Genomic DNA, 26,367 nt, shown 5'->3' on the forward strand with positions numbered 1-26,367 from the left:
GCTTGAATTCTCTTTAGTGTTAAAAAAAAGGTATCTATAAACTGACTTCTCTTTTGCTTGGAGAGAGAGAAGAGATGAGGGTGAGGGAGCAGGGAGGAGGAATATACGTTTACAGATGGGTTTAAGGGGAGGGGAAAAGAGAGAGGGAAGGGGGAGAGAGTTCTAATACATATCTTGATTGCATACTGATACACCACTGAGAGTGTGTATCCATCCACTCCCTCGTAAAATAATATTGCACAACGACAAGTTTAGCATTCAACACGTGTCGCGGGAGTGATGAAGAGGGAGGTTGCTAGGTGACGAGGCGTATATACTGAATTTTAACAAAATAACTGGTGAAAGGGGAAAGAGGGAGGGGAGAGAGAGAGAGGTAGTCAGCAACATGTAGGCTCGCTGAGTAAAGAAAAGGTCGACACTGTGTATCCGTGCAACATTTAAATATATAGGCTACACAACGGGAGATAACCCGCAGGATATGGCCAGAAGAGGAATGGATGTAATGTGGATGGAGAGACGAGGGGAGAAGAGAGTGTCTTGCTCCTGAAAAACAGTGAGTATTTTCTCCTTGCTGTGAGGGTGATATGTTTAGGTTTTCTTTAAGAAGTGTTCCAAGATTTGCCCTTCAAAATTCGCTGAATGTTATGCACGGGGACCGGAATAGTGGCGTAGTGTTTCTCGAGGCTCTATGTATCGTATTGGCAGCTAGTTTGATGGATAGGCGACAACCGGCCGGTGAGCGAGGCTTTGACCCCTCTGTCATTGATGCGCGTGCACACTCCAAGTGCTCTGACTATTTCCAGACGAACACTGCACAGGCATAACCTACTGTACATACACACGCTGGCACGAGCTTTTATTCACACTCAAACACACACACACGTTCTGAGTCACAACACATAACTTACATAAGTGATGAAAGAAATGTGTACCTTTCTTATCTCCCCCAAATCCGCATGTCTATCTGGGTACATTACCATTCCCTATTAGTATACACATTGCCTTAATTTGAAGCCGGTTTATGCGCATGTGTACATTTGTCCTTTTAATTGTTTTCTTGTCCACGGAGAACACGTTGTAGCCGTTTTCCTGCCACATCTCTTGGTATTTGCCCAAGGCAGCTTTCAGATGTTGAATCAATCCTTGAGCTTTCTGTAGGTACCCATCTGTCAGCTGTGCTCCCCACTATGTGTGAATTCATTGGAAGACAACTATTTGAATTACAATTCTGAACTGTGCAGAAGGTAATTTGCCCTGATCTTATCAAAATTCCATAGGCAAACTATCCCACTTGCACTGTTGTGTGTATATTGAGTAAATACTTTACCTATAGTAGGCTAGTGGCATGATTAAATCATATTTGCATCCTTAAACGGTCCATGCATAAACTCTGATTCTTGTGAAAACCAATATTGTAGGCCTTTTATTTCTATCCTAGAGGAAGTTGAAACACATTTTTTCATTGATCATTAATGAATAGATAGCTTTGAAGGGACACCTTCCATGTTTGGGGTTCTCAAGTGCTTGACAGCATGAAATCTTGAGACTGTCTGCCTGAAAACCTGTTGTTCAGTTGATGACACTGTACCTTACATGTTTTATTTTGTTAGTTTTTCTGGACTGGACATGTGATCATAAAAGCGGGTGGGATTCGCTATTGGACTATAATGGACCTAGTTTCATGTGTCATCAATTTTCACACACACAATGTGTAACAGGCCACACAGTCTAATTTAGGTCGTTTTCAGTGAAACTGATTGTGGAACTAGTCCTAATCCAAAATGCTCTATGTCATCCATTTAATCCTGGAAGGATGTTGAAACACATATTACTATTTGTCATCGGCTGATATCATGGCCTCTGAATGACTTCGGCTAAACAATCTCTGAGGGACCCCTTTATGAAGAGAAACAAATCCGACAATGACAGGCCCAAGTCGCTCAGGGGAAGCTTCTTTCAGACAGTTGTTTCAGCTCTTGAGTAACTCTGGACTTGTGGGGACATGTCCCATTAAATCATCAGACTAATGTGACACTCAGAAGTTCAGGTCCACTGACTAGGAGACAGAGGAGGAAGAGGTGGAAGGCTGCACCAGTAGCGTCACCTGAGGATTCAGCTCTGTGCTTCCAACTTCCAGGCAGGGGTGGGTTGTGTTCATTAGGGCACACAACGGAAAACGTTTTAAGTAACAGAAAATGAAAATGACTGTTTCTTTGTGGAGAAGTCCAGGTAGTTCCTTACTGTTTCAGTCTGTTTTCTTCCATTTGGTGCCTAATGAACACAAACACTCTATATAGCAGACAAGGAAAGGAAAGCAGGATGTCCTTTAGAAAAGTTATTCTTCATCCCTGAGAATTGCACTCAGTCTGAGGTGTTCCATTGAATCACTCATGTATGGATGAATGGTTGCTGGCTGTGTGATGTTGTCAGTTACGTTGGTATCCTTGGACTGAAATCCCCTGTTCTGCTAAGAGTGGAAAAGGAGGCCATTTTAGCTTCATCTTCTTTAGAGACAAGCCAAGTGGCCCCTGCTTTCCTCAATTGTGATGGTGGTCAAAGTGTTGCTTGGTTTGGCTACACCCAGGGGACACACCATGAAACTTGCTCAACTTTCCTGAATGAAAAAAATGGATTAAGCCTTCGATCCAACTTAACGTCAAAGTAGTGAGCTGGAGGTGGGGGCCTGCCGCAAGGTCGCATCCAAAGACTGAATGTACGTGACAGAATAATGTGATCAGAACCTCACCTTTGACCCACCCAGACCCTGTTTGAAGGCCACTCCGAAACTTCTGAACCACATCTTCATTCCAAATGTTCTATTGTCATTGTTTGGATTAACCTAGCTAGGCCTGCTGCATTGACTAGTCCCTTCAAAATCAACTCTGGACCTTGAAGCCAATTCCACTGCATTTTTCGTTGTTCTCCTCTAATCACTGACTGATTTAGACCTGGGACACAAGGTGTGTGCATTAATTATAAGGTATAACAGAAAACCAGCAGGCTCCGGACCTCTTAGGGTAAGAGTTGAATACCCCTGGCCTAGTCAGATAGCTCACAGGAGGCTAGGCTAAAGGTAGGCCTAAATGCTATCATTCTCAGTATTAGAGCACATTGACCAAAGAAGGCGCCCTCTCATTTATCACAAGCCTGTCTGGGAGCCGATATATCTAATGTTCAAATTAACTTTCAAAATACACGGATGCTCCTTTTCTGTTTGTATCAGCTGTGTGTAGTTTGGCAGGTCATAAATGATTTAGGACTGCAATGATAACCAACTCAAGCTTCTTGCCTTGGTGACTCACTGAACTGGTGTTTAAAGGTGCCTCTTGTATCACTGTTGATGTATTTACAGTGCAGCCAGCCAGTGTCTATCCATTGCAGATAGGCCTGTGGTATATCATGGATATAGTGTAGGTGTTGCCATGTCTACTCTACTTCTAAGGCACAAAACCTGATAATGACCCACGATGAGGAACTACAGCATGTCCATGAATTAATAATTGTCCTTTACTGTGAGCTGAGCGCTCTTTCCAAAAAGTCTTCAGGTTAAAAAAAATTCTATAGGCTTTTATCTTGATCTAATACATTCAGGGGGCTATATAACCTTGGTCGTTATTGATTTTCTTTTTCTCTTTTTAGGCTTTTGCAAACAGTTTGGTATGAAGGGACATGGAGGGACTCTGTACTTGACTATGATGGGGCTGATACTGTCTAAATAATACTAGCTATAATACTTGTTGAGAACACTGTGGAACAGATTGGTTTGCTTTCTGTTAACATGGCGTTTTAATCGGGTCATAAATTCCATCTCCCTTTTCGGTGAGAGCTAACATTTGGCTAATGGCATTGATTGTAAATCCCCTTCGTTCAAATGTAAATTGACATTTCATTTGCACACTTTGGCTTGATGAAGTCACTGCTTCAACCTGTTAGGCCACAGCCTCTTGTACCAGTGCAACTGGAAACGCCTGTCTTGATTTCACTTCCTCTGAGGAGAGCAATTAAGCTTCAGTCAGCTACACTACGACTCTGACCAACACAAATGATTACATATCTCAGATCAGATGTGTTTTTGTATTTCTTTCTGAGTCAGTTCTACTGAAAGGCAGGTTTATTATTCGGTTGCTTGATTGGCAGTTGGTTGGGCAAATCTGACAGAGCCGATGAATACCGTTTGATGAATAAGTCTATGGACCTTTTTCACAGAGGCATGTTTTTGGCACAAAACCCAGTACATTATGTGCAGTACATGTCTAGGAATAGAGAGAGATCGAGAGAGAGAGAGGGAGCTGAATGAGGCATAAGAGAAAGACAATGTAGAGAGTCTGAAATAAAGAGATGTTGTGTGTATGTTGCCTCTGGTATCACATACTGTAGACTTTTCTTCTCTATTGTTCTTTCGTTCATCCCAGGCGTACCTTCCCTGCAATAGCTGTGTTTGTGTACAGACCCTGCCAATTTCTTTGTCTTTGTTTACCTTGAAAAACTTTTATTCCACCTTAGCACCAAACCACTGCCAAGGCATTTTACATACTTCTATCTGAAATAAATAGGCCTACTGTCAGACACATGGATTGAATAAAGCTGGTCATAAAGCTTTGTGTAACAATATGGCCGCTCATTTGGGGTTTCCATTGTGCCCGGGAATGCAACAGGTCGTTAATCTGCAAGGGCACCGCATTGGGCATGTAGATAGGCACCTTTGCCAGTTCTTTACTGTGGCGTGACAACCGAGACACCCACCGGCGGAGATCTGTAATCCGCCAGCTCCCCTGGGGTCAAAGTTGAGGATCGTGAGCCAGCTAAATACCAACTCATTAGGCCTGGCCAAATGGGGCTCTGGAGACATGAAACCCTTAAAAGCATGTGAGAGGCTGAGGGAGCCAGAAATAGGAGAGGGGAGAAGGAGACACAAGGGAGGGAGAGGGAGTAGGATAGAGGGAAGAGAGGGAGGAGAGGAAAGAAGGAGACACAAGGGAGGGAGAGGGAGTAGGATAGAGGGAAGAGAGGGAGGAGAGGAAAGAAGGAGACACAAAAGAGGGAGAGGGATGATAGAGAGGGAGTGGGATTTTTTTTGTAGTTATATATATATTTTTTCTTCTTATATTATTAGCCCAGAAAGTTTTTTTTTGTTATTACATACAGCCGGACATAACTTTCGGCTATCAGAACAGCGGTAACTCACCAGCGTCCGACCAGAATTACGACTTTCCCGAATTGGATCCTTTGTTCATACCCCCCAAGGCAATTTAATTTATCCCAGAGGCTGCTCCAAGACGCCGCCGGCGGAGAAGAGGTATTCGGAGTGGACTTCTAGTCCGACTCAGGAGGCGGGCACACCATCCACCGCTTCCGAGTATATTACTCGCTAATGTTCAGTCCCTGGACAATAAAGTAGACGAGCTCAGGGCAAGGATCTCCTTCCAGAGAGACATCAGGGACTGTAACATACTCTGTTTCAAGGAATCACGGCTCTCTTCGGATATACTGTCCCTGTCCATACAGCCAGCTGGGTTCTCAGTACATTGCGCAGACAGGAATAAAGAACTCTCCGGAAAGAAGAAAGGTGGAGGTGTATGTTTCATGATTAACTGCTCATGGTGTGATTGTGATAACGTACAGGAACTCAAGTCCTTTTGTTCACCCGACCTAGAATACCTCACAATCAAATGCCGACCGTATTACCTCCCAAGATAATAATCTTCGGTTATAGTCACAGCCATGTATATTCCCCCTCAAGCCGATACCACGACGGCCCTCAAGAAACTACACTGGGATTTTTGCAAACTGGAAACCACATATCCTGAGGCCGCATTTATTGTAGCATTTAAAGCAAATCTGAGGAATACGCTACCGAAGTTCTATCAACACATTGCCTGTAGTATTTGCACTTCAAAAACTCTCGACCATTGTTACTCTCCCTTCCGGGATGGCTACAAGGCCCTCCCCTGCCCTCCCTTTGGCAAATCCGATCATGGCTCCATTCTGCTCCTCCCTTCAAATAGGCAGAAACTCAAACAGGAAGCACCCATGCTAAGGTCTATTCAACGCTGGTCTGACCAATCGGAATCCATGCTTCAAGATTGTTTTGATCACGCGGACTGGGATATGTTCCGGGTTGCCTCTGAGAATAACATTGATGTATACACTGACACAGTGACTGAGTTCATCAGGAAGTGTATAGGGGATGTTGTTCCCACTGTGACTATTAAAACCTACCCAAACCAAAAACCGAGGATAGATGGCAGCATTCGCGTAAAACTGAAAGTGTGAACCACCACATTTTACCAAGGCAAGGTGACTGGAATTATGATCGAATACAAACAGTGCAGTTATAACACAGTGCCACCGATGCGGGCCACTCTCGTTCTCCGTGGCCGACGTGAGTAAGACATTTAAGTGTGTTAACCCTCGCTAGGCTGCCGGCCCAGACGGCATCCCTAGCTGCGTCCTCAGAGCATGTGAAGACCAGCTGGCTGGAGTGTTTACGGACATATTAAATCTCTCCCTATCGCAGTCTGTTTTCTCCACTTGCTTCAAGATGTCCACCATTGTTCCTGTACCCAAGAAAGCAAAGGTAACTGAACTAAATGGCTATCGCCCCGTAGCACTCACTTCTGTCATCATGAAGTGCTTTGAGAGGCTAATTAAGGATCATATCACCTCCACCTTACCTGACACCCAAGACCTACGAAGGAGCTGATCGTGGACTTCAGGAGATAGAAGAGGGAGCACGCCCCCATCCACATCAACGGGGCTGCAGTGGAGAAGGTGAAAAGCTTCAAGTTCCTCGGCGAACACATCACTTTGCAACAGTGCCTCTTCAATCACAGGAGGTTGAAGAAATTTGGCTTGGCCCCGAAGACCCTCACAAACTTTTACAGATGCACCATTGAGAGCATCAAGTTGGGCTGTATCACCGCCTGTTACGGCAACTGCACCGCCCGCAACCGCAAGGCTCTCCAGAGGGCCCTCCAGGACACCTACAGCATCCGATGTCACAGGAAGGCCAAAAAGATCATCAAGTACACCAACCGCCCGAGCCACGGGTTTATATTTGAGATTCTTCAAAGTAGTCACCCTTTGCCTTGATGACAGCTTTGCACACTCTTGGCATTCTCTCAATCAGCTTCACCTGGAATGCGTTTCCAACAGTCTTGAAGGAGTTCCCACATATGCTGAGCACTTGTTGGCTGCTTTTCCTTCACTCTGCGGTCCAACTCATCCCAAACCAATTGGGTTGAAGTCGCGTGATTGTGGAGGCCAGGTCATCTGATGCAGCACTCCATCACTCTCCTTCTTGGTCAAATAGCCCTTACACAGCCTGGAGGTGTGTTGGGTCATTGTCCTGTTGAAAAACAAATGATAGTCTCACTAAGCGCAAACCAGATGGGAATGCTGTGGCAGCCATGCTGGTTAAGTGTGCCTTGAATTCTAAATAAATCACCAACAGTGTCACCAGCAAAGCACCCCCACACCATCACGCCTCCTCCTCCATGCTTCACGGTGGGAACCACACATGCGGAGATAATCCGTTCACCTACTCTGCGTCTCACAAAGACACGGCGGTTGGAACCAAAAATCTCAAATTTGGACTCATCAGATCAAAGGACAGATTTCCACCTGTCTAATGTCCATTGCTCGTGTTTCTTGGCCCAAGCAAGGCTCTTCTTCTTGTTGGTGTCCTTTAGTAGTGGTTTCTTTGCAGCAATTCGACCATGAAGGACTGATTCACACATTCTCCTCTGAACAATTGATGTTAAGATGTGTCTGTTACTTGAACTCTGTGAAGCATTTATTTGGGCTGCAGTTTCTGAGGCTGGTAACTCTAATGAACTTATCCTCTGCAGCAGAGGTAACTCTGGGTCTTCCTTTCCTGTGGTGGTCCTCATGAGAGCCAGTTTCATCATAGCGCTTGATGGTTTTTGCGACTGCACTTGAAGAAACTTTCAAACTTTCAAAGACCTTCATGTCTTAAAGTAATGATGAACTGTCATTTCTCTTCACTTATTTGAGCTGCTCTTGCCATAATATGGACTTGGTCTTTTACCAAATAGGGCTATCTTCTGTATACCACCCCTACCTTGTCACATTTACATTTAAGTCATTTAGCAGACACTCTTATCCAGAGCGACTTACAAATTGGTGCATTCAACTTAGCATAGCCAGTGGGACAACCACGCTTTTTTCTCTCTTTTTTTTCAATGGGGGGGGTGTAGAAGGATTACTGTTATACTATTCCAGGTATTCCTTAAAGAGGTAGGGTTTCAAGTGTCTCCGGGAGGTGGTCAGTGACTCTGCTGTCCTGGCGTCGTGGGGGAGCTTGTTCCACCATTGGGGTGCCAGAGCAGCCAATAGCTTTGACTGGGCTGAGCGGGAACTGTGCTTCCGTAGAGGTAGGGGGGCTATCAGGCCAGAGGTGGATGAACGTAATGCCCTCGTTTGGGTGTAGGGTCTGATCAGAGCCTGAAGGTAAGGAGGTGCCGTTCCCCTCACAGCTCCGTAGGCAAGCACCATGGTTTTGAGGTAGATGCGAGCTTCAACTGGAAGCCAGTGGAGTGTGCGGAGGAGCGGGGTGACATGAGAGAACTTGGGAAGGTTGAACACCAGACGGGCTGCAGCGTTCTGGATAAGTTGTAGGGGTTTAATGGCACAGGCAGGGAGCCCAGCCAACAGCGAGTTGCAGTAATCCAGATGGGAGATGACAAGTGCCTGGATTAGGACCTGTGCTGCTTTCTGTGTAAGGTAGGGTCGTACTCTGCGAATGTTGTAGAGCATGAACCTGCAGGATCGGGTCACCGCTTTGATGTTAGCGGAGAACGACAGGGTGTTGTCCAGGGTCACGCCAAGGTTCTTTGCACTCTGGGAGGAGGACACAATGGAGTTGTCAACTGTGATGGCGAGATCATGGAGTGGGCAGTCCTTCCCCGGGAGGAAGAGCAGCTCCGTCTTGCCGAGGTTCAGCTTGAGGTGGTGATCCGTCATCCACACTGATATGTCTGCCAGACATGCAGAGATGCGATTCGCCACCTGGTTACCAGAAGTGAATTGTGTGTCGTCTGCGTACCAATGATAGGAAAGACCATGTGAGTATATGACAGAGCCAAGTGACTTGGTGTATAGAGAGAATAGGAGAGGGCCTAGAACTGAGCCCTGGGGGACACCAGTGGTGAGAGCACATGATGCGGAGACAGATTCTCGCCACGCCACCTGGTAGGAGCGACCTGTCAGGTAGGACGCAATCCAAGAGTGAGCAGTGCCGGAGATGCCCAACTCAGAGAGGGTGGAGAGGAGGATCTGATGGTTCACAGTATCAAAGGCAGCAGATAGGTCTAGAAGGATAAGAGTAGAGGAGAGAGAGTTAGCTTTAGCAGTGCGGAGAGCCTCCATGACACAGAGAAGAGCAGTCTCAGTTGAATGACCAGTCTTGAAACCTGACTGGTTTGGATCAAGAAGGTAATTCTGAGAGAGATAGCAGGAGAGTTGGCTAGAGACGGCACACTCAATAGTTTTGGAGAGAAAAGAAAGAAGGGATACTGGTCTGTAGTTGTTGACATCGGAGGGATCGAGTGTAGGTTTTTTGAGGAGGGGTGCAACTCTCGCTCTCTTGAAGATGGAAGGGACATAGCCAGCGGTCAAGGATGAGATGATGAGCGAGGTGAGGTAAGGGAGAAGGTCTCCGGAAATGGTCTGGAGAAGAGAGGATGGGATAGGGTCAAGCGGGCAGGTTGTTGGGCGGCCGGCCGTCACAAGTCGCAAGATTTCATCTGGAGAGAGAGGGGAGAAAGAAGTCAAAGCATAGGGTAGGGCAGTGTGGCAGTGTGGTTGACGAAGTCATCCACAGAGAGGGAGGAGGGAGGGGGAGGAGGATTCAGCAGGGAGGAGAAGGTGGCAAAGAGCTTCCTAGGGTTAGAGGCAGAGGCTTGAAATGTATAGTGGTAGAAAGTGTCTTTAGCAGCAGAAACAGAGGAAGAAAATGTAGAGAGGAGTGAAAAGATGACAGGTCCGCAGGGAGTCTAGTTTTCCTCAATTTCCGCTCGGCTGCCCGTAGCCCTGTTCTGTGAGCTCGCAATGAGTCGTCAAGGCACGGAGCAGGAGGGGAGGACCGAGCCGGCCGGGAGGATAGGGGACATAGAGAGTCAAAAGATGCAGAAAGGGAGGAGAGGAGGGTTGAGGAGGCAGAATCAGGAGATCGGAGGGAGAAGGATTTAGCAGAGGGAAGAGATGATAGGATGGAAGAGGAGAGAGTAGCGGGAGAGAGAGAGCGAAGGTTGTGACGGCACATTACTATCTGAGTAGGGGCAGATTGAGTAGTGTTGGAGGAGAGCGAGAGAGAAAAGGATACAAAGTAGTGGTCGGAGACTTGGAGGGGAGTTGCAGTGAGATTAGTAGAAGAACAGCATCTAGTAAAGATGAGGTCAAGCGTATTGCCACCTGACGGTGAGAGGGTGAGGTCAAAAGAGGAAATGAGTGGAAAGAAGGAGGCAGAGAGAAATGAGTCAAAGGCAGACGTAGGGAGGTTAAAGTCACCCAGAACTGTGAGGGGTGAGCCATCCTCAGGAAAGGAACTTATCAAGGCGTCAAGCTCATTGATGAACTCTCCAAGGGAACCTGGAGGGTGATAAATGAAAAGGATGTTAAGCTTGAATGGGCTAGTGACTGTGACAGCATGGAATTCAAATGAGGAGATAGACAGATGGGTCAGGGGGAAAAGAGAGAATGTCCACTTGGGAGAGATGAGGATTCCTGTGCCACCACCGCGCTGACCAGATACTCTCTGGGTATGCGAGAACACATGATCAGACGAGGAAAGAGCAGTAGGAGTAGCAGTGTTTTCTATGGTAATCCATGTTTCCGTCAGCGCCAAGAACTCTGCCTTGTTGGCCGCATAACGGCAGTTCCAGAGGCTGCCGGAGACCTGGAACTCCACTTGGGTCGTGCGCGCAGGGACCACCAGATTAGAGTGGCAGCAGCCACGCGGTGTGAAGCGTTTGTATGGCCTGTGCAGAGAGGAGAGAACAGGGATAGATAGATACATAGTTTACAGGCTACAGAAAAGGCTACAATAATGCAAAAGAGATCGGAATAAAATTAACTAAACATCTGGGGAAGCGAGAGAGCTGGGCCTCCCTCACTTACCTTTCACTGAAACATTCAAATATAACTCTCCCAACTTCCACTTTAGAAATTATAATTGTTATAAACTACAGCGGTTCAATGTTTTCTAGGAATAGACTCTAACTTAGTTTATTCAGCTAGCTAACTTGGTACAGTATTCTTCCGTGAAAACCGCCCAGGGCACCGTATCCTATGACACCATAGCTAACTAGCACGCTAGCATCCAATAACACACGGTTTAGCACCAATACTTGGTTACAACAAACTACCAATAGTGTGTTAACACACTAAACAGATAATTTGTGTCTGTGTCTAGTTCCTTTCATAACGCAGAAATAATTAAATGTTGGCTAGCTAGCACAAAGTCAGTCATGCTAGCTACACAAGTGGACTACACATCTCGAATGTTCAGAAAGTGAAGCTTTACGTTGCAAATTTCTCATTGACTAAAATTATATTGTATTTAGTTGCTACAGTACTGCTAGGTGGTAGTGTTGGCTAGCTAGCAATGGCTGCGGTGTTGACTTTGTTTGAAAAATGGCATTGCTGCGAATGAATGTAGCTGGCTAAAATGATATTGTATTTAGTTGCTACAGTACTACTAGCTGGTAGTGTTGGCTAGCTAGCAATGGCTGCAGTGTTGACTTTGTTTGAAAAACGGCGTCGCTGTGAACGAATGTAGCTGGCTAGCTAACCTCGATAGTTTCTCTATACTACACCTTTATCTTTGATACAAAGACAACTATGTAGCTAGTTAACATTACACTAATCAAATCGTTCCATTGTAATGTAATGTGTGTCATATTACCTGCGGAGCGAAGTACAGCATGACTACTCACTCCAACTCACTCCAACACAAACACAACTGATTGGCTCAAACGCATTAAGAAGGAAGAAATTCCACAAATTAACTTTTAACAATTGAAATGCATTCAAGGTGACTACCTCATGAACCTGGTTGAGACAATGCCAAGAGTGTGCAAAGCTGTCATCAAGGCAAAGGGTGGCTACTTTGACTTTATATTCTGATTTGTTTAACACTTTTTTTGCTTACTACATGATTCCATATGTGTTATTTAATAGTTTTGATGTCTTCACTATTATTCTACAATGTAGAAAATAGTAAAAATAAAGAAAAACCCTTGAATGAGTAGGTGTGTCCAAACTTTTGACTGGTACTGTATATATACACTCCGGACTTCGACATTGCTCGTCCTAATATTTCTTAATTCCATTCTTTTACTTTTAGATTTGTGTGTATTGTTGTGAATTGTTAGATATTACTGCACTGTTGGAACTAGGAACACAAGCATTTCGCTACACCCGCAATAACATCTGCTAAATATGTGTATGCGACCAATACAATTTCATTTGATTTGATTTGAGAAGGAGAGCGAGAGGAAGAAAGAGGTTAGGGAAAGAGGGACAGGGAAGATAATGGAAGAGAAGCTGATGGAGAAAGATAGAAAGAGGGATAGATAGAGAATAAGACACAAGAGAGGGAGAGGGATAGATAGATAGAGAGGAAGTGGGAGAGGGAGAGCGGGACAGGCCAGGGATAGATAGAGAGGAAGTGGGAGAGGGAGAGCGGGACAGGCCAGGGATAGATAGAGAGGGAGTGGGAAAGGGCGAGCGGGACAGGCCAGGGATAGATAGAGAGGGAGTGGGAGAGGGCGAGCGGGACAGGCCAGGGATAGATAGAGAGGGAGTGGGAGATGGAGAGCGGGACAGGCCAGGGATAGCTAGAGAGGGAGTGGGAGATGGAGAGCGGGACAGGCCAGGGATAGATAGAGAGGAGTGGGAGATGGAGAGCGGGACAGGCCAGGGATAGCTAGAGAGGGAGTGGGAGATGGAGAGCGGGACAGGCCAGGGATAGCTAGAGAGGGAGTGGGAGATGGAGAGCGGGACAGGCCAGGGATAGCTAGAGAGGGAGTGGGAGAGGGCGAGCGGGACAGGCCAGGGATAGATAGAGAGGGAGTGGGAGAGGGCGAGCGGGACAGGCCAGGGATAGCTAGAGAGGGAGTGGGAGAGGGCGAGCGGGACAGGCCAGGGATAGCTAGAGAGGGAGTGGGAGATGGAGAGCGGGACAGGCCAGGGATAGCTAGAGAGGGAGTGGGAGATGGAGAGCGGGACAGGCCAGGGATAGATAGAGAGGGAGTGGGAGATGGAGAGCGGGACAGGCCAGGGATAGCTAGAGAGGGAGTGGGAGATGGAGAGCGGGACAGGCCAGGGATAGATAGAGAGGGAGTGGGAGATGGAGAGCGGGACAGGCCAGGGATAGATAGAGAGGGAGTGGGAGAGGGAGAGCGGGACAGGCCAGGGATAGCTAGAGAGGGAGAGGAAGAGATAGATGGAATGGTTGAGAGAGGAGAGAGAGATAGAAGGCGGTAGAACAAACATGAGCAAGATACCAAGGGGGGTCGAGGGAGCATCAGAGACCCTCAGCATCCTATATCCCACTGGGCACACATTGGTTGAATCAACGTTGTTTCAAATCAAATCAAATTGTATTTGTCACATACACGTGTTTAGCAGATGTTATTGCGGGTGTAGCGAAATTCTTGTGCTTCTAGCTCCGACAGTGCAGTAATATCTAACAAGTAATATCGAACAATTTCACAACATATACCCAATACACACAAATCTAGTAAGGAATTAAATTTAAGAATATATACATACATGGACAAGCAATGACAGAGCGGCATGGACTAAGATACAGTAGAATATTATAGAATAGAATACAGTATATACATATGAGATGAGTAGTGCAAGATATGTAAACGTTATTAAAGTGACTAGTGTTCTATTTCTTAAAGTGGCCAGTGATTTCCACGTCAGTTTAATGAAATTACGCTGAACCAACGTGGCATAGATGTTGAATTGACGTCTGTGCCCAGTGGAATCCCACTGCTGCTCAGTTCATCTCATTCCTCTGCTTCCTCTGCCCCTTTACCCATAACTCCCTTCACCAGCTTCTCTTTAAATCTAATGAAGGTCATGTTTATTAAAAACATTGTTAGCAAGGTCACTGGCCAACCTGTTGATTACTTCTTTGCAGAGAGAGCAGACGCTCTAAAATACCTCTGTGCTTCCTCAGTGTTGTGTGCTGAGCCGAGCAGGCCCGCATTCATTCATTCCTTCCCCTCCCACCATCCATAGCCGCAGCATATGGGAAATGAAGAATGCCACCAATGACCCTCAGCAAATGCATTGTGATATGTATTTTTAGAGTAGCAATTATTTATATAAATAATATTGATCCTTTGTATGCAGAGTGCTAAGGGGCAAAGTTTGATCCCAGTACAATTTTCACCACCAAATTACTTTCATGCAAAGAGGATGCATGAGGTAATGATTCACATCCCCAATAAAATGGAATGCGATATTCCTCATTTTCAGCCACAAAATCAGTGGTGAATTGGAGGTATAGTAGGAAGTTAAAAATAATTGCTTCTTGTTTGTCCTTATTTGGTGCAAAATTCTAAGAGAAATACAAGTGCATAAAGTAATGATTGCATTTCATCCAGGCAACTCCTTTATACCATTTATCTTAAATAGCCTATTTAAGTAGCTCCGTATAACTAACTGCTGTGCTGACTGTAAGGGAATATTTTTTGTTAAAACAAAATAGGTATGTTTACTTGTTTAAAGCTCAAGGAGCCCTGTATTAGTTATGTTGTTCTCCTGGCACTTCCTTGGAAACAAGACAGATCACCTCAAAGGGATTTATCCTAACAAATGTGGAATATATAGGCATAGTTTCCCACATTTTGTTACTTTACAGCCTTATTCTAAAATGGATGAAATACTCCCCCCTCATCAATCTACACACAATACCCCATAATGACAACGGAAAAACAGGGTTTTAGACATTTTTGCAATAAAAAAAACAACAACAACTGAAATATCACGTTTACATAAGTATTCAGACCCTTTACTCAGTACTTTGTTGAAGCACCTTTGGCAGCGATTGCAGCCTCGAGTCTTCTTGGGTATGACGCTACAAGCTTGGCACACCTGTATTTGGGGAGTTTCTCCCTCTGCAGATCCTCTCAAGCTCTGTCAGGTTGGATGGGGAGCGTCACTGCACAGCTATTTTCAGGTCTCTCCAGAGATGTTCGATCAGGTTCAAATCCGGGCTCTGGCTGGGCCACTCAAGGTAATTCAGAGACTTTTCCCGAAGCCACTCCTGCGTTGTCTTGGCTGTGTTTTTATTTTTATCCCACAGTTGTGTCAAGTTGGCTGGATGTCCTTTGGGTGGGGGACCATTTTTTATACACACGGGAAACTGTTGAGTGTGAAAAACCCATCAGTTAAGGGCCCATTTAACATAGGCAACAAACAATGCACTATATGTCAGGGGAAGACCATTAAACCCCTGTATGAGAGCCCTGGGGAGTATGAGAGCCCTGGAGAGCATGAGAGCCCTGGGGAGTGGGGAGTATGAGAGCCCTGGGGAGTATGAGAGCTCTGGGGAGTGGGGAGTGGGGAGTACGAGAGCCCTGGGGAGTATGAGAGCCCTGGGGAGTATGAGAGCCCTGGAGAGCATGAGAGCCCTGGGGAGCATGAGAGCCCTGGGGAGTGGGGAGTATGAGAGCCCTGGGGAGTATGAGAGCTCTGGGGAGTGGGGAGTACGAGAGCCCTGGGGAGTATGAGAGCCCTGGGGAGTACGAGAGCCCTGGGGAGTACGAGAGCCCTGGGGAGTGGGGAGTATGAGAGCCCTGGGGAGTATGAGAGCCCTGGGGAGTGGGGAGTATGAGAGCCCTAGGGAGTATGAGAGCCCTGGGAAGTACGAGAGCCCTGGGGAGTGGGGAGTACGAGAGCCCTGGGGAGTGACAACACAAGCTGAGTGGTTTAGGGCCAGCGGATGCAATACTAGCCTGGAATGATTGTTCCGGAATATGGACAGTAGTGCGGTTTGTACTGGATTCAGCAGTATGCCCTTCGAACTGAGTACAGAACCTGTGTGGTCTGTACTGGTTTCATAAGGTCTGAACTGGATTAAGCTGCATGCCCTTCGGGCTGGGCCTGGGAGACATATTTAAGAGTCTTTCTCCCTTTGAAAAATGGTGAGGCTGTTAGGTTTCATGGCAGGCTCTGCCCATAGGCTTAACCAGGGTAGTAATATCCAATTGAATTATGCAACAGGGCTCGGATGAGACATTCAATCCGAGGTCTGGCTTTGTCTGAATGGTATATTGAGGCCAGTGTTAAATACTTATCTTTCTTCCCTGCCCCCTACTACAGTCCCCTAGATATACTTGGCACTTAACCCTAATTTGCGCCAGGGGCGCCATACTACTATGGTTGACCCTGTAAAACAACACATTTCACTGCACCTATCCGGTGTATGTGACAATAAAATATGTATTTTAAATTTATTTTTTATATCCTCTCTCAATACTTGATTGCCTCTCCCACTTTACAGCCGACGTGGCTATCTGGCTCCACGACAGCTACAGTTTCTTTTAATTTGTCTACATCCCCCTTTTCCCACAAATGGAGTGCTTTTCATCATCGTAATCCCCCTATTTCAATGCATTTTTTCCTCAGATGATAACTCAGCGTCAAAAGGAGCGATGTAGGAATGTGAAAACGGAATTAGAGAGAGAAAGAGAGACAGAGAGAGAACAAGGCAGAAATAAGCTGTTTGTTTGGAGGAGTGAAGAGAATATTACGTCAGCAAGCCTTCTGGTTCAAAGCATTAGCCACTGACACTATGAGAAAAAACAGGCAATATGAGAGGGAGTGACAGATACTGATTGTTGTTCTGCGTGTTAGTGATCTGGAGAGAGTGTGTTTTTGACTCTGTGTCTATTTATGTGTGCCCCAGGGGGAGAGGGAGGGTTAATTAAAGAGAGTGAATGGAAAGGGGGGGTGAGAAGGAGGGGAGGGGGGTGTGGCAGGGGGGTTGGCACGCTAAGCGACTTCAAAATGATTCAATGAGTGTTGCTTGCTTTACATCTCCTTACATTTAGTGTACAGTCTCGTAGCCTCACTGAACTGCACAGAGCATTTCCCCACCTCAACCACAATTGTTTATAAAAATGTGCATACACACACCTACCTCGACTAAACTCGCCACCCCTCCCCAGTTTTATTTGTATTGTAATTTAGCCCGGTCCATTTAGATGTACAGTACCCGTTGGTGGTTTATGACTGAAAAGATTTATAGCTTAGCTTCAAAGCTCTCCAATGGTGTGGGACCGAACCATGAATCAGCTCCTGGGGTAATGAATTCTGATGTCCCGTAGGGGGGAGGGTTGAGTTCAAGGGGTGAGCACTCCTACTCTAGTCCCTAAGCAGTGAGCTTATGTTCCTCTGTAGTTCGCTGTACTTGGCTTTACACTTACACTGACACTGACCTTATTGGATGTTGATTGATCGTATGGTAGGTTAGGCTCTCTCTCTCTCTCTCTCTCTCTCTCTCTCTCTCTCTCTCTCTCTCTCTCTCTCTCTCTCTCTCTCTCTCTCTCTCTCTCTCTCTCTCTCTCTCTCTCTCTCTCTCTCTCGATAGTGCCCCTTTTCCCATTACCCTACTCTTTATTGTTTTTCAATAGTATCCCTCGCCACTGCAGCTCCTACTTACTTCTATGTGTATCATTGTCCTCTCCTCACTCACTTACAGGTCTTTCATTCTTCAGACTTTTTTCCCTCTCAATCCTTTCTTCTCGCCTCTCCACTCCAGGTCCTTCTTCTTCGCCTGTGAACCACTGACGTCGCTGCTCTGCCCACCAAACTGCCCCCCACCCCCATGGCGGCCAAGCCCGCCCTCTCCCTCCTGTTGGCCGTGCTGGCCTGCACAGGGCCTGCCCGCTCCTCCCCTCCCCTCTTGCTCCGCCCCCGGGAGAGAGAGAGGGACTTGGGCGTAGTCAACATTGCTGTGGTCCACTCGGGCTCCTCCCTGCTCCCAGAGACGGCCGCTGCTGGGGGAACGGGCGCCACGGGCGGGCCGGTGGGGCCTCAGGGGAGGGGGGCCTCGTCGTCATTGGCTACGGTGGCGGTGTCTGCGCCGCTGGCATCTGCGTCGGCGGCTCTGGTGGGCGATAGTGTGATGACGCAGTATGGCCCGGCCAACGTGATCTACCTGACGGTGAACGAGAGCAGCCCGGCGAGCCTTCTGCTGCAGCTGTGTGAGCTGCTGGCCACCACGCCGCTCCAGGGCCTGGTGTTCGAGGAGGAGAGGCCCCCGCCACCCAACCAGGCTCCCCTGGCCCCCATGCTGGAGTTTGTCTCGGCCCAGACCGGAGTGCCTGTTGTAGCCGTGGGAGGAGGGGCCGGCCTGGGCAGGGAGCCACAGGTAACTACCTGGCTGTGAACTTTGCCTTCTTAATGGATTTCAAGTAATCAATCAGTCGTAAGTTACTGTGTGTTTGAAGATTCATCTTACCCAGTTGGGAGAATTTGGCACATGACGTCTTCATTTTCTGGTTGGAAACTGGGTTTCTGGTTGAGAAGACACCATAAAACCAGATTGCAACCAACTGGTCTCTGTTACAACCAGGTAAAGATGTATTTTTCAAAACGTCATGGGAAAGACGTTGTATTTTGGTTGTTATCTGGTTGCTAAAAATATGTTTACGAAATGTCCCCTTATACAACTAGTATGAAAATTGCCCGCTGAATACAGTGTGGTCTGAGTAGGAGAACACTACTTCAGTCCTCGAGGGGGCCGCAGTCCTGCTGCTTTGTGTCTGCCTGGCACTTACTGTAATTGAACAATTAATGTCAATGATTGCTGGGAAGGTTCAACACTTGGTTTCCAAAGGTAAAAATCTGCCGTTGATAAAACAGAAAACAGAGAGAGTGGCCCTCGAGGACGGGAGTTGTGCAACCCTACACTCTTAGAAAAAAGGGTTCCAAAAGGGTTCTTCGGCTGTCCCCATAGGATAACCCTTTTTGGGTCCAGGTAGAACCCTTTTTGGTTGCAGGTAGAACTATTTTGAGTTCCATGTAGAACCCTCTGTGAAAAGGGTCCTACAGTGCATTCGTAAAGTATTCAGACCCTTTCACCTTTTCTACATTTTGTTACGTTACAGCCTTATTCTAAAATGTTTTTTTTCTTCTTTTTTCATCAATCTACACACAATACCCCATAATGACAAGCAAAAACAGGTTTTTAGAAATGTTAGAAAATGTATTAAAAATAAAAAACAGAAATACCTTATTTACATAAGTATTCAGACCCTTTGCTATGAGACTCAAAATTGAGCTCAGGTGGATCCTGTTTCCATTGATCCTCCTTGAGATGTTTCTACAACTTGATTGGAGTCCACCTGTGGTAAATTCAATTGATTGGACATGATTTGGAAAGGCACACACCTGTCTATATAAGGTCCCATAGTTGACAGTGCATGTCAGAGCAAAAACCAAGCCATGAGGTGGAAGGAATTGTCCGTAGAGCTCCGAGACAGGATTGTGTCGAGGCATAGATCTGGGGAAGGATAACAAAAATTGTCTGCAGCATTGAAGGTCCCCAAGAACACAGTGGCCTCCATCATTCCTAAATGGAAGAAGTTTGGAACCACCAAGACTCTTCCTAGAGCTGGCCGAATAGCTCTCTGAATAATGAATAAAGCGAGGGAGTTCAACGGTGGTCATTTACATATGCATAATATAGTTCCATCTCAATTGTAGTCCTCTGTTCAGAGATGGGCAGTATTTCTTTTACATGTATTTGAAATACGTATTTTAATTACTTTTAAGTATTTTGTAATTTGTATTTCACTGGCCTGAACTACAATCCAATGTATTCTGTAACAAGATACTTTAGATCAGTGTTTCCCAAACTCGGTCCTGGGGACGCCAAGCGGTGCACTATTTGTTTATTGCCCTATCACTACACAGCTGATTAAAATAATCAACTAATCATCAATATTTAATTATTTGAATCAGCTGTGTAGTGCTAGGGCGAAAAACTAAACGTGCACCCCATGGGATCCCCAGGACGGAGTTTGGGAAATGCTGCTTTAGAGAGCTGTATTTTTGTATTTTCAAAATACAAAATACTTTTCCATTTAAAAAAAATATAGCGGTTCACAATTTTGTGGCCCCCTATCACCCCATATTTGCTGCATTGGTATCAGAAGTCTGATGACACTATGATGTGAAAATGGAAATGGAAAAATGAACACTTGCATTCTGCACTGGGTATTATTCTAATTATCTCTGCCCACAAACAAGGCCACATTTTATTCAAAAACAAATTGTTTGGGGGTGGAGCTCATTACAATAATACCCAGTGTGCTTTGCAAGTGCTAATTTTTAACATTTACATTTTGGTCATTTAGCATACACTCTTATCCAGAGTATTCAACTAAGGTAGATAAACAACAACATCACAGTCATAGCAAGTAAAACGTTTCTGTAACCGTTACTGAGAATGTTGTTGTAGTTAATGGGGCTACTTGCAAGTATTTTTATTAAATACATGACTTGGCAAAAGTATTTTGTATTTTGTAACAAGAAACATTTTTAAGTATCTTTGCCCATCTCTGCCTCTGTTATCTTGTCTGTCTCCATTCCCTCATCTGTTCTTATCCTAATCTAAAAGAACTGGACAAGTGTAGGCTTTCCAGTCTGGTCAGATCAGTGAAGATGAAGGAAAGGAAGTATTTTTCATTGAAAATCATGACCTACAGTGCAATACAGAATTTCAAATCAACTCAAAATGATTTGTCACATGCTTTATAGACAACACGTGTAGACTAACAGTGAAATGCTTACTTACGGGTCCTTTTCCAACAATGCAGAGCTAAAGCTAAGATAACAAATGTAATAAAAAATAGAAATAGTTGCACAGTGAATAACGAATAATTGAATGTACTTCTGGTAAAACACAGGGACATACTGGCGGTGTCCCAAATGGCACCCTATTCCCTAAATAGTGCACTGCTTTTAATCAGGGCCCATAAGGTTCTGGTCAAAAGTAGTGCACTATAAAGGGAATAGGGTGCCATTTGGGACAAACTGTAGGACTGTACTGGAAAGACTTCACAGTAGACAAGACAGACAAAGAGAAAAAAAGAAAGGGAGGGAGGAAGGATATTGAGACTGGAATTCAATTACAATGGCCGTATTGATGTTTGCGCAGTGTCTTTGTTTAAAAACCCTACCTACGCATGTAGTTCTTACTTGAAAACAGGAAGCTTTTCTTACTTTGAAAACAGTCTGCCTGGGGGTAGCAGCAGTAGTAGGGGTTTTATTGTACCAAGAGACATTGTGTGATTATAGGCCTATTTAACCGTGGGTAAAATTGCTATTGCATGAATGTAAGCCACTGAACAGGTAAGAAACTTGATGCACCACAAGTTTAATGTATCTTTCTTAACCAATGGTATGGTCTAAATAGGCCTTCATTTGACTAAGCCACTGCAATGCGTCTAGGACTGAATTAAGCTCACACTGTCGTTCTAATTTTACATTACTCCTAACATTGGCCATGTTCAGTAGGGAAAATCTGTGTTCTTATTGGACAAGTTCAGGTACTACCTCCTCGTTTCCTCGAAAACAATCTGTGCCACTGTGCTAGCTGTGCCACTAGAGATCCTGGTTCGAATCCAGGCTCTGTCGTAGCCGGCCGCGACCGGGAGACCCATGGGGCGGCGCACAATTGGCCCAGCGTCGTCCAGGGTAGGGGAGGGAATGGCCGGCAGGGATGTAATCCCTATTAAACACAACACTGACTCCACTGTATTCATAAAGCGTCTCAGCGAATGAGTGCTGATCTAGGATCAGATCTCTCCTGTCGTTGTATCTTACTCATTAAGATCTAAAAGGCAAAACAGGTCCTAGATCAGCACGCCTACTCTGAGACTCTTTGTGAATAATAGGCCTGGATTCCTCCTCTATAGCAGAAAATGAAATTCTGTGTTCTTATGGACAGATACTACCTCCCCATTTCACTCCGCTTTAAAACGTTTTCTCCCAACTGAACACAACCCTCTAGGAGAGCGGCTCCATCCTCCAGATCACTGCACTCTCTCGCTCCCTCTTTCCCCCTCCCTGTCCTGAAAACCCATTTCACTTTTTAACAAACTGTTTTCTCCCCCTTCTCTACACCACTGTTGTCCTCCTCCCCCAGGAGAGCGGCTCCATCTACCTCCAGTTCACCTGCTCTACAGCCATGCAGCTGGATGTGGTCTTTGAGGTGCTGGAGGAGTTCGACTGGACCTCCTTCTCCGTGGTGGCCACGCGTCACCATGGTTATGAGGACTTCCTGGCCATGGTGGAGGCCCTGACGGACGGATCCTTCATCGGCTGGGAGAAGAAGGGCGTGGTCATGCTCAACGTCACCGACGACCCGGGAGGGACGCGCACGAGCAGGCTGCTCAAGGAGAACGAGGCGCAGGTGAGATGGCTTCTACCGTCTTTTTTTTATCTGCCGTATTTTTATGCTTTATGATTTTTTGTCTGATGGTACAGAAGTAGAGGGGGATACTGATGAAGAGGGGAGACACTACAGGAAGGACAGACACTGGGGATTGAAACCAGGTCCCCGGTAGGGAGGCATGTATATGTGCTAGGAGCGGGTGTGTTACCACTAGAGCAGGGGGTCTACACTGGGGACCTTTTTATTTACTCCTCTTAATCATTTTGTCATTTTCATTTGTATTTCTTGAGACAGGATTGAAGGTAGAAGGGAGACATACAGAATAGCTGTGGGACTGGGATTTGATCCCACACTGAAGGGGTAAACATGCAGTTGTGTATATGCCCCAGTCCTGCACATTCCCTGTCTGCACTAAAAGCTCCACGGACCATCAGACTGGATAGATGTGCTGCAGATGGTAGCTCAACCCGCTATACCAGCCCCAGGCACAGGACTGTGGGGACCTTTGTTGTATTTCATGCCATCGTCCTGTCTTTGCAGTCCTTTCATTGCAGTGTACCTGTACTGCTGGACAGTGTTTCTCCACCTTGTTCCCAAGGTGTCACGTTCGTTTAATGACGGGTCAGACCAAGGCGCAGCGTGATATGCATACATGTTTATTAAACCAAATAAACACAACGACAAACTAAACGAAACGTGAAGTCCAAGGTAGTACAGAAAACAAACCTTACACGGAACAAGATCCCACAACTAGACAGTGCCAATAGGCTGCTTAAGTATGGTCCCCAATCAGAGACAACGAGCGACAGCTGCCTCTGATTGGGAACCACACCGGCCAACATAGATCTAGACATACTAGATCCTAAACATAGACAAAGCACAACAAGGAATATACACACCCTGACTCAACATATAAGCGTCCCCTGAGTCAGGGCGTGACACAAGGACTCTGCTGTGCAGGCTATACCGGATTTCACTCCTGCTGAGAATTAATTTGACACTGATTAGTACAGTATCGTCTTGGTAACCAATTACCTGAAAGACACTCCAATCACCGTTCTTGGAAATATGCAAAGACATTACGCCAGTTTCTCTGAATACTTATTAAGTTACCTGGCATACTTCAAATAGTTTGGTCTGTGACATTGAATTCAGTCTTGTCTTCCATGTGTTACATTCCCCAGCAAGAAAACCTAAAATGTCGCTCAAACAGAAGGGGGATCTAACAAATAGTCACTGACAACAACCAAAACAAAACGTGTAATGAAACATGTAACGGCACACAGGAACACTCTAGGGTACATTTCGGATAACCCATCAGGTTCCTCTACTCTGGGTTCATTACAAACGACAGGATTTGGAACCACTTTCCCCCCATCCGTATCATTTCCCAAAATGAATGAGACCCCCTTCACCAGTAGGCTAGGCCTCACTCCAACGACAACGTAACAAGAATTAAGATCAGACTGGAGTTCCACATTATACAAAGGAACATCCATGCAACCCATCTCCACACCTTGTACTAACACACTGTAACCAGTTGCTGAAGTGCCAGAGAAAGGCAAAACACCCTTTAAAATGAAGAACTGGGCTGCCCCAGTGTCTCACAGTATCTTCACCGGCTGCTTAACAGCATCGCCACTCTGCAGAGACACGAACCCGTCTGAAACAAAGGGTTCATACACATCTGATCCAAAATCTTGTTTAGGAGATACACCAGTCCCAACCAGAGACTTAATGGGCTGCAGTGCTCCCACAACAAGAATTTTTTTTTTTCTTTCTCTCATTTTTCTGTTTCAACTTAGGACACAGAGACAATGTGTCCTTTCTCATGGCAGTAATGACAAACTGGTGGATACGATAAACCAGTTTTCTGCCGATATTTATCTTTGGGCACTGTAGAAAAGGACTGAAACCTCGTAGTAGGAGGTGACTTCCCTGGATTGGCTTTTGCGTAGGGATAACTACTGGGTGCTTTGTTTGTGAAGGTAGTTTTATGTCAACACAAACTCATATGCAAGGACTGCAGTTTTCTCAAGAGTGAGATCCTTGTGCTCAGAAATGTAGGTAGCAACCCTTTCATAAAGGCAATTCTTGAACTGCTCGAGAAGTACGAGTGTCTTTAAATCCTCAAGGTCCTTAACCTCGTGAGTACCACACCACCAATCAAAAAGACATGCTTGTTCCCTTGCAAACTCAACATGGCTTTGTGATACTGTCTTTCGTAATTTACGGAACTGTTGTCTGTATGCTTCTGGGACCAAATCGTAAGCCCGAAGGATAGCAGTTTTAACAGTGTCATAATCTGAACTCTGGTTAAGAGATAAAGCGGCATACACTTTCTGAGCTTTTCCTACAAGAACAATTTGGAGGAGCAGTGACCAAATATATCACAGCCATTTTAGGGATGTGGCAATCCGCTCAAACAGAGTAAAATATACACCCACCTCCTTTTCGTTGAAAGGCGGTACAAGCTGGCTGTTCTGACCAAGATCAAACTCTGTTGAGGGTGCTGGATGGCCTGACTGGATTCGGAGTACTTCCAGATCCATCTCTCTTAATCAAATGGCATGCGCACGTTCTTCTTGTTCTAGTCTGGCTGCACGTTCTCTTTCCCTTTCCTTGTGCTCAAGCTCTAATTTCTGTTGTTCAAGCTCTAATCTTTGTTGCTCCAACTTTGCCTTTAGTTCTAACTCCCTTAGTTGCACGTCTACGGGATGTACTCTACCACCCGCAGGACCCTTTTCATCAACCTCCCTCTCCGGAAAGATATCCTCCTCCACCAAAGCAGTACCGATCAACTCTTTAACTACTGCTTTTGGATTGCCACATACCACTTTGGCATAATGCTTTGCAATGATGAGCAGATTCGCCTTTGTACATTTATCTAGGATCTCCCATGTAGGTTTTTCCACAAATGCTTCCAACTTAAAGTCCATGGCTTAAATGTTTTAAGCCTGTGGGTTTATGCAACTTTCAAAATGATTCCACCAGTCTTATAACCCCTCAGGGTGGATGTCAGGGACAGAAACTCTACCACAAAAGGCTATTCTGAACACTCATATCTGGGCACAGCAGAGCTTCAGAGTAGGTGATAAGAGCAACAACCATACTCATGGGAAACAAGATCCCGGATGAGCACACATTTTGTTAAGTTCCCCAGCAAGAAAAAAAAAAATTGTTGCTCAAAAAGAAAGTGGAACTAACAAGAGTCACTGACAACAACCAAACCAGGTGGGGTTTTAGGAGGGTTTCTGAAAGACACTCATGAGGGTGTCCACTGAAAGTTGTCTAGCAACAACAACTGCAACCTAAAAGACACCCACCATGAGCGCCCACTAACTTTGCCCACTAAGCCTCCCGAGTGGCGCAGTGGTCTAAGGCACTGCATCGCAGTGCTAGCTGTGCCACTAGAGATCCTGGTTTGAATCCAGGCTCTGTCGTAGCCGGCCGCGACCGGGAGACCCATGGGGCGGCGCACAATCGGCCCAGCGTCGTCCAGGGTAGGGGAGGGAATGGCCGGCAGGGATGTAGCTCAGTTGGTAGAGCATGGTGTTTGCAACGCCAGGGTTGTGGGTTCGATTCCCATGGGGGGCAGGTATGAAAAAATAAAAATAAATAATGTATGCACTCACTAACTGTAAGTCGCTCTGGATAAGAGCGTCTGCTAAATGACTAAAATGTAAAGAGTCAAACAAAACTCACACCAAACTTAAGGATAGGAAGCAAACCAAAAAGTGGAGCAAAGCGAAAACAGGGAAGATCAGATAAGGGATTGTTTTTCTAGCAATAGGGCGAGTCAACTAAAGGTGTTAACCCACCACATTTCTCAAGAGCACTAGGCTAGCCACACTTAAATAGCACCTGGGCCAGCACAGTTGAAACACCTTCCCACTAACGAGACGGCAACCAGCACA

The 26,367-nt window shown here is 45.9% G+C and overlaps 2 protein-coding genes across 2 annotated transcripts in view; both read left to right on the forward strand.

Annotated features, from left to right (window-relative positions):
- The first annotated feature begins 292 nt into the window (after positions 1–292).
- On the forward strand, positions 293–18,436 carry LOC121585766 (glutamate receptor ionotropic, NMDA 2D-like). The gene is made up of 2 exons (XM_041902072.1): positions 293–553; positions 17,807–18,436. Exon 2 carries the CDS (start codon positions 17,873–17,875, stop codon positions 18,434–18,436), a length of 564 nt encoding a protein of 187 aa, XP_041758006.1. The 5' UTR covers positions 293–553; positions 17,807–17,872.
- Positions 18,437–22,226: 3,790 nt separating this feature from the next.
- Positions 22,227–26,367, forward strand: part of LOC121586417 (glutamate receptor ionotropic, NMDA 2D-like) — a 57,911-nt gene continuing 53,770 nt past the window's right edge. Inside the window, exon 1 of the mRNA XM_041903074.2 lies at positions 22,227–22,468. Coding sequence (XP_041759008.2) covers positions 22,244–22,468 — 225 coding nt within the window. The 5' untranslated portion in view covers positions 22,227–22,243. The remainder of the gene's footprint in view (positions 22,469–26,367) is intronic.

The sequence above is a fragment of the Coregonus clupeaformis genome, chromosome 17, assembly GCF_020615455.1.
Source record: "Coregonus clupeaformis isolate EN_2021a chromosome 17, ASM2061545v1, whole genome shotgun sequence".
In the NCBI taxonomy this organism is placed as follows: domain Eukaryota; kingdom Metazoa; phylum Chordata; class Actinopteri; order Salmoniformes; family Salmonidae; genus Coregonus; species Coregonus clupeaformis.